We start from the raw sequence: 15,224 nt of genomic DNA, 5'->3' as shown, positions 1-15,224 counted from the left end.
AGTAACAACTTTACATCATTTGTACAAGAACCAAACTTATGCATAAGAGGATTTGCCTGAGCAGAGAGCGTCCTCCACTGTCTGTACACATCATCATCATCTGTCATGTCCGCACTGATGATCTGCCCCAGATATTTAATATTTGTTGTAACAGACAACACAACATTTGACAGGCAAAAGTCAGGAAATCTCATGTGCTTATCGTCTTTGGTCCTACAGATCATGACCACACTCTTCGTTGCATTATACTTTAGATCATGCTCCACACCGTAAGATGAAGTTTAAGTAGCTGCTGCTCTCAGACTGTTTGGTTTTTACTAAAGATCAGCCCGTGGTCCCGCTCCTTCTGTCTGGACTTTATAGCAAAACCACGTAATTATTCATTTTCTTCAAGTTGGAGACATAAGATCTATTTTTCATATTAACATTACATTAGTTTACTCGGGATTTCTAGTTAAAACATATTTACTCGGTCCTCCGATAGGGGGCGTACGGTTTCCGTAGTGTAGTGGTTATCACGTTCGCCTCACACGCGAAAGGTCCCCGGTTCGAAACCGGGCGGAAACAACTTTATCTTTTTCTCTCTTTTTTTACTAAACGCCTCCTTAAGCCTGTGTCTAAAGGTTGAATACAGAACAGACAAACATTAAACTCATTTATTATTTTTGAATATGTACACTACCAATCAAAAGTTTTACCACTTTTCTGTTTTTTGACTGAAAATTATTCAGTTTCTTGTGTCATTGCACTCTGAAATAAAAGCAAAGAACAAATAAGGAATTTAAAAAATTATAAGGTGCATTATAATGAGGGCCCCACACTCAAGTTCTCCTAAGCTGTTTTCAGGTCGGTCAGAACAGTGTCAGTGCCGGTTCCTGCAACAGTTCCACTATTTACATGAACCCATGACGCGTCATCGACAGAGAGTGGGTTTACCACCAAATAAAAACAAGGCCACACGAAAACAGATGTCACAGAGAGGAAAATAACAATCATGGGTCACATCATCAACACCAGCGAGTATTTGTATTTACAAGTCATTATTTATGTGCCAAGCTCTGACAGCGACGCCCAATACAAACATATAGACGAGTTTCATTGTTGACAAAAGCGCGTGTTGCATGCTGGGAATTATTTTGGTCGGCGGCAAGAAACACTAATTCAACATGACGGACGGAGCGAGAAAGCACGTAAAGGGTATTGATCCCGGTTATTTATCCACTCTAACGGCAGAGGACCCAAGACCATTTGACCAGAAATTGGTCATAAGCATCAATGGAGCCAAATCACCCTTTTCAACCCCGACAAAAGGTGGACCAAACCAAATTTCTGGTCAGAATCTCCAACTACCTGGACAAATACAGTCCCTGACAAAAGTCTTGTCGCTTAGAAACAAATGCTTATAACCTGACTTTAAATTAATCGATTGGTTTTAGAAATGTCTCATATGAAGCTAAAACCCTCCCAAATTATGCTCAATATACTAAAATAAATTTGCTTCACTGAAGAAAGATTGATCATTTAATGAACACAGAAAGGTCAGATTTTGGCAAGACAAAAGTTTTGTCGCCTACAGAAAATTCAACTAATAATTTACTTCAAATACAAAAATATTTTGCATAACGTCAGTGAATGAAGTAGTGGTGCTGTGAGATCCATATTTAATATCTTGTATGACCCATGAGCTTGAAGGACACATCCATGTGGTTCCACAATGATTTATACAATTTGTTGATGAAGGTTGTTGTTGTTCATCAGGAATAGCAAAGAAAGCAGTCAGAGTTCATCAAGATTCTTTGGTTTTCCTTCCATGCTTCCTCTTTCATTCTACCCCAGACCTGCTCAATGATGTTCATGTCTGGTGACTGGGCTGGCCAGTCCTGGAGCACCTTGATCTTCTTCACTTTGAGAAACTTTGATGTAGAGATAGAAGTATGTGATGAAGCACCATCCTGCTGCAAAATTTGACCCTTTTATGGTTGGGAATGTAAGAGGAGCTAATACTTCTTGATATTTTAGGTTATTGATATTTGCCTTCCACCCTGCAAATGTCTCACACACCCCCAGACTGGATGGAACCCCAGACCAGGATTTTTCCGCCACTAAACTTAACTGTTTTCTGGGTGAATCTTGGATCCATGTGGCTCCAGTAGGTCTCCTGCAATATTTGCGGCGGCTGTGATGTAATTCAACCGAGGATTCATCTGAGAAATCCACCTTCTGCCACTTTTCCAGTGTCCATCCTTTTATCAGGCTGTGGGCCTTGGCAAATGCCACACGTTTTTTTAATTGCCTTTTGTTTAGTGCTGGTTTCTGTGCACTGATTCGACCATGGAGGCCATTTCCAGACAGAATTCTACAAACTGTTGTGGTTGACACAGGGACTTGAGGTGACCAGGCCTGGTGGAGTCTGCTGCAGTGGAAAAGGGGCCTTGGATTTTCGAATCAACAAACGGTCCTCCCGAGCAGTTGTCTTGCGGCGTCTGCTGGACCTGGGCTTGTCAAAAACATCTTCAGTCATTTCAGATCTTTTTCTTATTCTTTGTACTTGACGCTGAGACACATTGAAGGTGTCACCACCTCAGCAGTGGATCTGGTCTTCAGCCTCTTGATAATTAATGGCTTTGGTCTCAGGGTGGATCTTAGGCATGTTGTCAGAGGTCAAGTTGCAGTTGATGTGAAGGTCTGGTGTGCTGGGTTCTTTTTATACACACCCACTAATTGATTGATCAGTAACTGATCACAGGTGAGGCTGTAATCTAGGATTGGGTGCATCATATGACAAGACGACAAGACTTTTGTCTTGCCAAAATCTGACCTTTCTGTGTTCATTAAATGATCAATCTTTCTTCAGTGAAGCAAATTTATTTTAGTATATTGAGCATAATTTGGGAGGGTTTTAGCTTCATATGAGACATTTCTAAAACCAATCGATTAATTTAAAGTCAGGTTATAAGCTTTTGTTTCTACAAAATGGATAAGAGACAAGACTTTTGTCAGGGACTGTATTCACTTGGGTGATATCCACAATGACTTGGTGGAAACTCCTGGGCCATTCACAGCAGAAAAGATGAAAACCTCCAAGAGTCTCGATGTGTTGTTGAACTTGTTGGAGTCCACGGTTTGTTAGGATCTTCTACGTTTGCTCTGCGGATGTTTGAAAGTCATTTAATTCACCGTTAGTGGTTCTTTTCACTCAGAATACGAAAAAGACATTTTCCTTCTTCCGTGCTTCTATTTGTGCATCTGATAATGCAGCAGGAATTTACCATTATCGGGGAGAAATACACGAGGTTACGCACTGTGTTTGACCACTACCGTGTTTCTTGCCTCCGACCAAAATATTTCCCAGCATGCAAGGCGGGCTTTTAATAACAATGACGTCAGCTGAAACTCACCTATAATCTTATCAGGAGAACACGGACACATGCAAAAACGAACAGTACGTAAAAGTTTCTGTAGAATTAAAACTTTTAATTTCATATATGATAGTTTCAGTTGCTCTTTGTTTGATTATTTTACCGCGTGTGACCCGGATGAACGTGCCGACGTCTTCTGTGTTGTCATGGTTTGGTTCGGAAAAAAAAGTTTTACTTGGTTTCCATCGGGAACCAACTTTTCGGTTCCCGAACGCTCTGATTTCCGGCGTGAACACGTGAGTCGGTTCAAGATCAGGTGCGAGAACCGGAACCGGCACAGTTCTGTCGGCCTGAAAACGCCTCTACAGACCCCAAATTGCTAACTCCACCACTGCAGCTGAACACACTCATGGCTCCTTTTTACAACAGAAATCAAATATTGTTGAGAAAGTTCTTCCCAAGTGTGTGGCAGAAGTTTCCATAAATGTGTGACACTTGTAGGTTGCTTCACTCTTCTGTCCAGTTCATCCCAAACCAGCTCCATGGGGTTTAAGTCTGGACACTGTGCTGCTGCTGGACTCTCCAGGTTTTCAAACTCACCAACTTTTTTTTTTTTCCTGAGGTAGTTTTGGCAGAGCTTGGACTTGTGTTTTGTTATTTTATCTTTTTTTTTTTAACCTCTGTTTGTTCAGTTTTTACCTTTGTACCATTTCAATCTCTTCATTGGACTTACACGACTTGAATTGCAATAAATAACTGGAAAAATGAGGGTGTTCCAAGTTTATCGACCAGCTCCGTATATTTTTCCATCCCATTACATGTTTTAAATGTGTTTTGTATAATGTTATTGAGTCAAAAACAAAAATAAAGAAAAAAGCGAAGTCCTTCATTTGAGATTTTTTTTTATTTCAATGTAAAAAAAATGTCAGATTTTAGTCATGATTTTCTTTTTTCAGTCTAAAATTTAACATTATTTTTACCTTTTTTTTAACAACGTTTTCATCGTAATTAACTAAACTATATTCTTAATCTACGTGTTTAAAATTACATCGCAAAATTAAACAAAGTGATCAAATATACATTTTTTTCATTGTGCATTCCTAATCTTTGATAAATGAACAAAAAGTGTAAAATTTAATTAAAAAGTTAAATCCATCGGACTGAACATGAAGTTTCAGAGACAAACTTTACAAAAACAAACAGAATTTAAAAATGTGAAAGTAAATAAATTATAATATATCACATTTAAATTATATCATACAAACACTCAAAAGTCACTTCACAATTTTGTGCGAAATCCGATTGTCCGACCAACTTTTGGATTTGTAAATGAACCAACCGAGTCGCCGTGTTCCCGTGAGCGTGAAGTGTGATAAAGAAAAAAAAATTAACGATATTTTTACATTCTGGCTTGTCCCAAAATAAAACTCTTTCCTCTTCTTCTTCACTTTTTTTTTTTTTTTTTTTGCTTCTTCTCAGTTTCTTCTTACAGCCAGAGACGTCCTGAGAAACTATAGGCCCGACCGATATGGATTTTTAAAATTTGCAGTGTTGTGAAGTTTACTGTTAAAATGTAATCCCCTACAGATTACAGATTACATACACCAAAATGTAGTTTGTAACGGAATCCATTAAATTACTTAAAGTGAGTAATGTAATCTGATTACTTTGGATTACTTGATTTGCTGTAGAGAAACAAAGACGAGGAAATCTACACATAAGAGGTTTTGTCTGATAAAAGAAAATTTAAAAAGACCAGACTTTACTGAACTAATTGATAGAAGACGAGGAGACACAGTCCATGCAGCATGATTAAGTCCTGTTAAATCCTGTTTTAGACCTGGTTTAGACCTGGTTTTAGTCCTGATTTAGACCTGGTTTAGACCTGGTTTTAGTCCTGGTTTAAACCTAGTTTGGACCTGGTTTAGTCTTGGTTTAGTCCTGGTTTAGACCTGGTTTAGTCCTGGTTTAGACCTGATAAATCCTGTTTTAGACCTGGTTTAGACCTGGTTTAGTCTTGGTTTAATCCTGGTTTAGACCTGGTTTAGACCTGGTTTAGTTCTGGTTTAGTCTTGATTTAGAACCTGACTTAGTTCCAATTTAGACCTGATTTAGTCCTGGTTTAGTCCTGTTTTAGTCCTGGTTTAGTCCTGGTTTAGTCCTGGTTTTAGACCTGGTTTAGACCTGATTTAGTGTCTGGTAATGAGTGGAATTACCGAAAAAAAAAAGAAAAAGGGAAATAGCCCGAAATGTGAAAACAGGAAAATCCCGCCTGTAATCCATTTACTTCAACAAAGTAACTGTAATCTAATTACCACTCACTGAAACAGTAACTGTAACTGAATACAGTTACTCATCATTTTTACTCTGATTACATAACTCCGGTACATGTAATCTGTTACTCCCCAACACTGCTGATAAAAGTGAGTTGGAACTGCTGATAATCGATATAAAAGCCGATATATTTAATGACGTAAAAATTCACTGTAAATCTTCAGTTGATTATAAAACTGAGGTCCGGTTCTACTGGAATTTAAATTGGGTTTGTTTAAGCGACGTTTATTGTTACTTTACATCATATTTAAGGACAGCAGGTCGGACTAATGCCATTTTTGCATCATATTCTAGCCTGGAAAGAAAATATGTAAACTACCACTATCTGCGTGTGGGTCGCGGTCATTAATTATATGCGTAAATGTGAATCGTTCACACCTCAGTGCAGGTCCAGGAGCGAGTACGGACACTTCAGGCTACGTCCACGTGATTTTTTTTCTTTGCGGGTTGAAAAAAATTTGCGTCCACACACGTGTTGGATCAGTAAATATTCACGTCCACACGACAACGGAGCACTGAGTGAAAATGATGTGTTAATAATGCAAATCTCATCACCGTTAAACTTTAAGGTCATTTAGTCGGTTTTAAATGTGTCCCAGAAATAGACGTTTCATTTTGCAAAAGTTAAACATAAGTCACAGAGAGAACACTCATATTCCACTGAGTCGTGTCCTTTAGTCCTACAGAAGCTGAACCACATCAGCGCACAAGGAGCGAGCTGTTTTTTTTTGGGCTCTTAGTTTATGCAAATTAGCCATGTGGTTTTAAGTTTTGCTCTGTAAAACATAAAGAAATGTGCTCAAAGTCGTGTGGACAGGGAAGGATTGTGGACACAGAAACGATGTGTCTGGACGCTAAATCTAAAATTTGATCAGCAAATTAGTTCTATTGTAAAGTCTATTTTTTTTCCAGCTAAGACAACTGGACAAAATTAAGCCTATTGTCAACAGAGCAGTTCGAAACTGTCATGCACGCGTTTGTGATGACTAAATTGGACTATTGTTTCTGATACGGTGATACACAGATTCAGTGTAAACGTGATCTTTGTTACTGATCCGTGTGTGTGATCTGTGGTGTGTGTTGTTAGTGTTGGCACTAACAGTGTGTCTCGGTTGTTGGCGACAGGAGCGGCTCTGTAGGCTGCACCTGTCACATTTTGGCAACACTTTTGCCGTCTGTGGAGGCCAATTAAATGGCTGCGGGCTTCGCTGTGTCGGAGGACCCTGGTGATGATGAGATTGTGACGTTGTTGTTTTCCAAAAGCTGTGGTTTGTTTGTCCACACGAAAACGCGACGCCGGCGTCTCAGATTTCTCCACTCTGGAACCTGTTCTCAAAAAAACATTTTCACCCACTCGAAACGCCGTGTGGACGAAAGGACAAAACAAATACAAACTTCTCAGTTTTTACCAAAAAACATTGTCGTGTGGACGGCCCCTTAGTCACTTTACACTAGAGGTGGGACCAAGTCCTTGTGTTGCAAGTCTCAAGTAAGACTTTTAACATGAACTTGTTTGCAAATAGGAATAAGTTAATTTTCCTTGTAAAATCCTGCACTCGGCTCCACTTTTCTCATGTTGGACATTTTTCTGATGAGGGTGTCACAGTCAACAGTCAAAACGATCGTCCTTTAAGAGCGTTTGGAAAGAGACAAGTCTTCATTTGTGCTGCTCTGGGGGGAGGCAGCAGGGGTCGTAGGTTTGACTCCCCTGGATTAAATGGATTTCAAATAAAGAGTCTAAGCTTCATAACGAAGCAGAACACGCCCAGGAGCCCACATGGTCGGGCCCTAGAAAAACTACCAATATTTTTACATCTTGACTTGTCCCAAATGAAAATTTTACCTGAGACACATTCAGACAGCCAAAGGGGAGTGAAGTGTCTTGCCCAAGGACACAACAGCAGTATGCAGCAGGTCTGGAGCAGATCAAACCACCAACCAACAGAGTCTCTGTGTGAGAAGAATGATACAGAATCTAAAACTACTACTGACTTGACCCAAAATAAAAGTATCAACAACAGACGCTCGAAAATCCTTCTTTTTTTCTTCTTCTTCTACCTCTTCTCTGTTAATCTGTGGCCTTCAGTTTCTTCTCGCAGCCAGAGTCGCCCCGGGGCAGATGAGCGCACATGTGGCTGTCAGTCTGCAAAACACTTCAAACCATCTCCAAAAAACCTCAGAGTCTCAACCGGAGACTAAACCGAGTCTCCAGGACCAAAGACGCATCCAGGGTCCACGTCGCTAAAGCGTGGAGCAGTGTTTGGGCGGCGCGTGGTGTCCGCCCGCGTGGTGTCCGCCCGCGTGGTGTCCCGCGTGGTGCCCGTTCGTGTGACCGTTGGCCTTGACGTGGTTCGGACCGGGGCGGCCTTTGGATCCAGGGCCTTTGGATCCAGGGCCCCTGGATCCGGGACCGGAGCCGGGCAGCGGGAGCAGGTGGCGGTTCCCGGGGTTGTTGGCGAGCAGACGGGGGCTGGGGCTGGCGGAGGAGAGCGTCTGGGAGCTGCCGTTGAGGTAACACGAGTGGTTTGAGCCTTTGGGGCCTCTGTAGTTGTAGTACGCCTGCCAGCCCTGGTGCTTCCTCCTCCAGCGACACCGAAGGATCCGGATAAAAGCCTGGAACAAACAAAGACGGAATGTTATTCAGGAGGATTCTGGTTTAGTCCTGGTCTAGAGCTTTAGTCCTGGTCCATCTTTAGTCCTGGTTTATTCCTGGTCCAGTCTAAGGTTAGTCCTGGTCTAGAGCTTTAGTCCTGGTCCATCTTTAGTCCCGGTTTAGGTCCTGGTTTAGTCCTGGTCCATCTTTAGTCCTGATTTAGTCCTGGTCCTGTCCTGCTTTAGTCCTGGTCCATCTTTAGTCCTGGTCCAGTCCTGCTTTAGTCCTGGTCCATCTTCAGTCCTGGATTAGTCCAACTTTAGTCCTGTTACATCTTTAGTCCTGGTTTAGGTCCTGGTTTAGTCCTGGTCTAGAGCTTTAGTCCTGGTTCAGTCCTGCTTTAGTCCTCGATTAGTCCTGGGTTAGTCCTGGTCCAGTCCTGGTCCTGGTCCAATCCTGGTCGAGACCTTTAGTCCTGGTTCATGTTTAGTCCTAGTTCTGTCCTGGTCCATTTTGGCTTTAGTGCTGGTTTAGTCCTGGTTTAGTCCTGGTTTAGTCCTGGTCTGGTACCTGTTTGAACTCGCGGCTGTAGCAGGGGTAGATGACGGGGTTTAAGCAGCTGTTGAAATATCCGAGCCAAAAAATCACTTTGAAGAAGGTCTCCGGGGGCCGCAGACTCGCGTTGAATGAACCTAAAAATAAAATAAAATAAATACAATAATTTAAAGACGATTTCATAAAAACACGGGACAGGTGCTCGGGAACCCGGACCAAGTAAGGGCTGGATTCAGGTGAAATACTCCCTACAACAGGCAGACGGAAAGGGCCACAGTGCACCGGGTTCTGATCTGGTCTAATGACAGGTCACAAACAGAATCAGAGCCAGGTTTAGTCCTGGTCTAGACCAGGTTTAGTCCTGGTCTAGACCAGGTTTAGTCCTGGTCTAGTCCCATTTTAGTCTTGGTTTAGCCTAGGTATAGTCTTTGCTCTAGTCCTGGTCTAGTCCTATTTTAGGCCTGGTCTAGCCTAGGTTTAGTCTTGGTCTAGTCTAGGTCTAGCCTAGGTTTAGGTTTTGTTTCAGTCCAGGTTTAGTCTTGGTCCAGTCCAAGTTTAGTCTTGGTCTAGTCCTGGTCTCGCCTAGGCTTAGTCTCAGTCTAGTCCTGGTCTAATCCCATTTTAATCCTGGTCTAGCCTAGGTTTAGTTTTTGGTCCAGATCAGGTTTAGTCTTGGTCTAGCCCAGGTTTAGTCTTGGTCTAGTCCTGGTCTAGCCCAGGTTTAGTCCTGGTTTAGTCCTAGTCTGGCCTAGGTTTAGTCTTGGTCTGGCAAAAAAAGTGATTTGGGGTTTAGTGGGCATGATCCTGATGTTTTTATTTCAATATTTTGTCCTTAAATCAGTTCCTGTTCCTCATTTGAAACTCCACCTGGCCCCATAACGGCAAACCTCGATGAGCTTCATTTGACTGGACGTTCGGGGGGGTTTTGACTCTCACTTTAATCAATTTATTCACTTTATGGTTCAGAACATGTTTTCAGAGTGCTCCCTCTCTCTCCTGCTCCCACTGTGCTGGTCCTGATCCTGATCCTGATCCTGATACTGATCCTGGTCTTGGTCTTGGTCTTGATCCTGGTCTTAGGTTTGGGTTTTTGGGTCTTTGTGGGGTTTTATCAGATCACAGCAGCATGTTCCTTTTTATCACAGGATCATGTTTCTGTAGGTTTGAACTTTTAAGGCCAGTGTCTCCTACCTCCTACCTCCTGTCTCCTACCTCCTGTCTCCTCCCTCCTCCCTCCTACCTCCTGTCTCCTACCTCCTTTCTCCTACCTCCTGTCTCCTACCTCCTGTCTCCTACCTCCTGTCTCCTACCTCCTGTCTCCTACCTCCTCCTACCTCCTGTCTCCTGCCTCCTCCCTCCTACCTCCTGTCTCCTACCTCCTGCCTCCTACCTCCTGTCTCCTACCTCCTGTCTCCTACCTTCTACCTCCTGTCTCCTACCTCCTACCTCCTGTCTCCTACCTCCTTTCTCCTGCCTCCTTTCTCCTGTCTCTTGCCTCCTACTTCCTGTCTCCTACCTCCTACCTTCTGTCTTCTACCTCCTACCTCCTGTCTCCTACCTCCTGTCTTCTACCACCTGCCTCCTCCCTCCTGTCTCCTCCCTCCTGTCTCCTACCTCCTGCCTCCTCCCTCCCTCCTGTCTCCTACCTCCTGCCTCCTACCTCCTGTCTCCTACCGCCTGCCTCCTACCTCCTGCCTCCTACTTCCTGTCTCCTACCTCCTGTCTCCTACCTCCTGCCTCCTACCTCCTACTTCCTGTCTCCTACCTCCTATCTCCTACTGCTTGTCTCCTACCTCCTGTCTCCTGTCTCTTAGTCTAGTCCCATTTTAGTCCTGGTCTAGCTCAGGTTTAGTCCTGGTTTAGTCCTGGTCTAGTCTCATTTTCGTCCTTGTTAATAAATTTGGCACTTGTGGATTATTTGTTTTTCTTTTTCAGTGAATTAAAATAGAAAATACTTTGATATTTCAGTAAAGAATCTTTGCTCCAGTTTAAAATCCGTCAAAAGATCAGTTTGTGTAATATTTTCACTTTTGGAGCGTCACTGTGAGCGTCGGTGCTTCCTGTTCAGTTTTTATCTCTTTGTGGTTTCTGCCGAGTCATGATAAAATCAATAAATATTTCAAGATAAAGTCGTGAACCGGACGCGGTGGGAGGACGTCACTGAAAACATGTGGAATAAGTTGATTTACACATTTGATATTTTACACTTTTGTAGCTAAGGCCCTAAATTCAGCTTTTTTATGTCCAGAAAGTTGTTTAAACATGTTTACTGTGTGTTTGTATGAAAGAGTGTCAGTTTTATTTTCCGTTTTTTTTGTTTGTTTGTTTTTTTCATTTGTATTTCTGCTCCTGTAGATTTTCTTACAGCCGTATGACACAACTACAAGAGCAGATAACAGGATGTACTTTAAAAAAAAAGGATGTTTAACACTTCATTAGGGGTAAAAGGGGGAGTTTTAAAAGCAAAATTAAGAAAAAAATCCAGGTGAGGACAAATGACTAAATACAGTCGTCCCTCACTATAACGCGGTTCACTTTTCGTGGCTTCGCTGTTTCAAAGATTTTTTTTTTTTACAGAGTATGTGTTCCTCCCCCTGCGTTCTGATTGGCTGTAGACCCCTGTCAATCAATCTCCTCTGTGCCGCATCTCCTGTACTGTATAGAATATGTTCAGACAAATTTACATAAGTGTTGGATCTGTATCAGTGTGATTCTGAAGTGCTGTATGTTTGTGAGTTTCTCCCGACAAAATCCACAATGTCGATGAAACTTTCTGCACTGACAAAGACTCCTGCGGTTGCACTCAAAAGGAAGAGGAAGATGTAACCCTCACGCAAAAAGTTGGACTTCTGGACACGCTGAAGGAAGGTAGAAGAGAGAAGTTACACGGCTGTGGCAGAGTCCTGCACCGGGTCATGCACCCACGGGTTACAAATGTTACAGCACCAGGATTAAACCAGGTCTAAACCAGGTCTAAACCAGGATTCATCTTGGACTTAAGAGAGAGAGAACCCCGAGCCCATGGAGCAGGTGTTCACAAAGTGCGATCGGGCGACGGCTGCACTTCCTCCGTGAGGCGTGGAGCTCTGCACCGATCCTTTCACCTGCAGTCACCCGACGGTCTACTCCAAGAGTGTCAAACATACGGCCCAGGGGCCAGATCTGACCCTCCAAGACCTTTAATCTGGCCCTCGGCTGATTTTCTACTCAAATATTTTAATGATATTTTCTATTAAAATCTTGTATTTTCTGTGGTGTTTATCACAGCAGCGTCTCCGTACGTGGCCCCTCCCACCAGAGCAGCACAAATGAAGACTTGTCTCTTTCCAAACGCTCTTAAAGGACGATCGTTTTGACTGTTGACCGTGACACCCTCATCAGAAAAATGTCCAACATGAGAAAAGTGGAGCCGAGTGCAGGATTTTACAACAAAAATGGACTTATTCCTGTTTACAGACAAGTTCATGTTAAAACACTGTGTTGAAATTGTATTTTTCTTAAAGTTTCAGGTTGTTCATAATATTATAATAAGAAAGAGTTCATCAATTAAAAAAGATTTCTGTAATAGATTTGTGTTTCTCTGCACAAATATTTGAACTTATTGTTATTTTTGGGGTTTATATGACATGAGTTTTCTGATCCAGACACTTTGGGATCAAAGTTGGTTGGACACGACCCCCAGAACAAAATGAGTCTGACATGTCTGGTCTACACCCAGTGTGCTCATCCCGACAGTGAGTCCTGGTTTAGTCCTGGTTTAGTCCTCTTGGTTCAGTCCTGGAATCAGTCGTAGGTTAGTCCTGGTTTAGTTCTGGTTCAGTCCGGCATCTCGATCAGTGTTCAGTAAATAAAGCCTGTGAAGTTTTGACAGTCGAGTTGTATCTGTGAATTCCTGTTCGTACTGAAGAAATCGTAACCGCTTCATTTCATTTTGTGATTGTAATAATTGTAAAAAAAATAAATCTGACTACTTTGCAGATTTCACTTGTGGGTTATTTTTAGAACGTAACCCCTGCGAAAAACGAGGGACCACTGGACTAAAACTGCCCTTGGGTCTGGAAGGGTTAAAGGTGCATTCACACTTCCACGAGGCCGGGACTAAACCAGGACTGGAACAGGACCCGGTCGTGTCTACATCACAACAAAACCACGGCCAGATCAAGATTAGTTTGAAGGCCCTGGTCCAGTCCAGGTTTAGTCCTTGTTTGGTTTCAGACTAGCTCGTTTACCCCTGAGAGTAAAACCGAGATTCCCGTGGTGGTACCTGAACGTCTCACTGTAAAAAAGATTCCAAATTTGGAAATGAGATTAAATCCGGCCTGTGGTTTTTGACTATATAAGAACATATGGATCTAATATAGGGTTTTGTCCTGGTCTAGCCCAGGTTTAGTCTTGGTCTAGACCAGGTTTAGTCTTGGTCTAGACCAGGTTTAGTCTTGGTCTAGTCCTGTTCTAGTCCCAATTTAGTCTTGGTCTAGCCCAAGTTTAGTCTTGTTCTAGTCCCATTTTATTCTTGGTCCAGCCCAGGTTTAGTCTTGGTCTAGCCCAGGTTTAGCCCAGGTTTAGTCCTTGTCTAGTCCCATTTTAGTTCTGGTCAGGTCTACGTTTTGTCTTGGTCTAGCCCAGGTTTAGCCTTGGTCTTTTCCAGGTTTAGTCTTGGTCTTTTCCAGGTTTAGTCTTGGTCTTTTCCAGGTTTAGTCTTGGTCTTTTCCAGGTTTAGTCTTGGTCTTTTCCAGGTTTAGCCTTGGTCTTTTCCAGGTTTAGTCTTGGTCTTTTCCAGGTTTAGTCTTGGTCTTTTCCAGGTTTAGTCTTGGTCTTTTCCAGGTTTAGCCTTGGTCTTTTCCAGGTTTAGTCTTGGTCTTTTCCAGGTTTAGTCTTGGTCTTTTCCAGGTTTAGTCTTGGTCTTTTCCAGGTTTAGTCTTGGTCTTTTCCAGGTTTAGTCTTGGTCTTTTCCAGGTTTAGTCTTGGTCTTTTCCAGGTTTAGTCTTGGTCTTTTCCAGGTTTAGTCTTGGTCTTTTCCAGGTTTAGTCTTGGTCTTTTCCAGGTTTAGCCTTGGTCTGGTCCCATTTTAGTTCTAAGACTAGTTCTCATTTACCCCTGAGAGTAAAACCGAGATTCCCGTGGTGGTACCTGAACGTCTCACTGTAAAAAAGACTCCAAATTTGGGAATGAGATCAAATCCGGCCTGTGGTTTTTGACTATATAAGAACATATGGATCTAATATAGGGTTTGGTGTTTAGATAAGATATAGGCAAAAAGACGAGAGGAATTATGGGATTTTAAGTGAATGTATGTGTAATTTGGAGCCAGAGTTCAGAGGACATGTCTCGTGTTATGTCCAGGGATTCTTTGGACTTTTATAAGACACTTTTAATGCAGCTCAGGATTTAGAAGTCTGTGTTTTGTTTTGTTTTCTCATTTACTCTTACAAGTGTCTGTAGAGCCGTGCGATTTGAACTTTTTTTTGTTTTGTTTTTTTGTTTAATTTTTAGTTTTATTTAAACCAATTAACAGCGGCTTTTAATATTACACTGCAAAAAACGAAATCTAGCCAAGTTAAGTTTTATCATGATTTGAGTACGTTTCACTTGACAAAAGTATTTTTTGGTATATTTTACCAAATTATTTTGTTACAGCTACAGTTTTGTTGTTTGTTGGGATAAGACTCCTAACCAGGATAAGACTCAAAACAGGAATAACAGGAATAAGACTCATAACCGGGATAAAAAACGCACTCAAAAGGAAAAACAGCATCACATTCATCTGAAAACCTCCCACACCTGATTTTTACGATCTTAGACAGAATTAATTCATCTGAAACTTGCAGCGGTCCAAAGTTTTTCCTCACTTCCACATATTCTGAGCACACTAATCATTCTTTTCCGAACTACTTATCGCGCTGCCGTGTTTTTGTTTTGATTTTGGCAACAGAAGTGATCTTACGTTTAAGTCAAGAGGAGGCTTTAACATTTTTCTTAAGGATGAAATGATCTGTTTTGTGATAGTCCGCCGTGTCCTGTCTATATTCTATCCGTCTGAATCCCAACAGATCCTCGACTATAATTAACCATTTTAGGATTTATTCTTTGTTTCGTGGCCAGACAAAACACCAGCGTGCAGCCCATCTTCACTGCATTCTGTTTTTCTTTTAAATAAAACCCTCCTTTTGTCCGTCTCAGCTTGTCTAAATAAAGCTTTTGAAATATAATGTGCAGAGAATGCGCCAAAAATTGAATCACTAAAGATATTAAAGGTTCTATATTACGCAAAAATTGACTCTTGTGAGCTTTAAGTGTTATAATGTTGTTTCCTCGTCAAAAACAAACCCGGAGTTGTGTTTTGTTTCATTCACATGATTGAGTAACTCTTTATTATTACTCTG

At 41.9% G+C, this 15,224-nt stretch overlaps 1 protein-coding gene and 1 non-coding gene across 2 annotated transcripts in view; one reads left to right on the top strand and one right to left on the bottom strand.

Moving 5' to 3' along the window:
- The first annotated feature begins 494 nt into the window (after positions 1 to 494).
- Positions 495 to 567, top strand: trnav-cac (transfer RNA valine (anticodon CAC)). Its single transcript has one exon. It is a non-coding gene; the product is annotated as a tRNA-Val (tRNA).
- Positions 568 to 7,934: 7,367 nt separating this feature from the next.
- Positions 7,935 to 15,224, bottom strand: part of LOC110174997 (alpha-1A adrenergic receptor-like) — a 30,229-nt gene continuing 22,939 nt past the window's right edge. Inside the window, exons 5-6 of the mRNA XM_020941110.2 lie at positions 8,857 to 8,978; positions 7,935 to 8,306 (exon numbers count right to left, since the gene is read on the bottom strand). Coding sequence (XP_020796769.2) covers positions 7,935 to 8,306; positions 8,857 to 8,978 — 494 coding nt within the window. The remainder of the gene's footprint in view (positions 8,307 to 8,856; positions 8,979 to 15,224) is intronic.

The sequence above is a fragment of the Boleophthalmus pectinirostris genome, unplaced genomic scaffold (assembly GCF_026225935.1).
Source record: "Boleophthalmus pectinirostris isolate CB_2022bp ecotype Guang Dong unplaced genomic scaffold, ASM2622593v1 HiC_scaffold_12, whole genome shotgun sequence".
In the NCBI taxonomy this organism is placed as follows: domain Eukaryota; kingdom Metazoa; phylum Chordata; class Actinopteri; order Gobiiformes; family Gobiidae; genus Boleophthalmus; species Boleophthalmus pectinirostris.
Note: the sequence above shows the minus strand (reverse complement) of the source record. Positions and strands in the feature narration are given on the sequence as shown.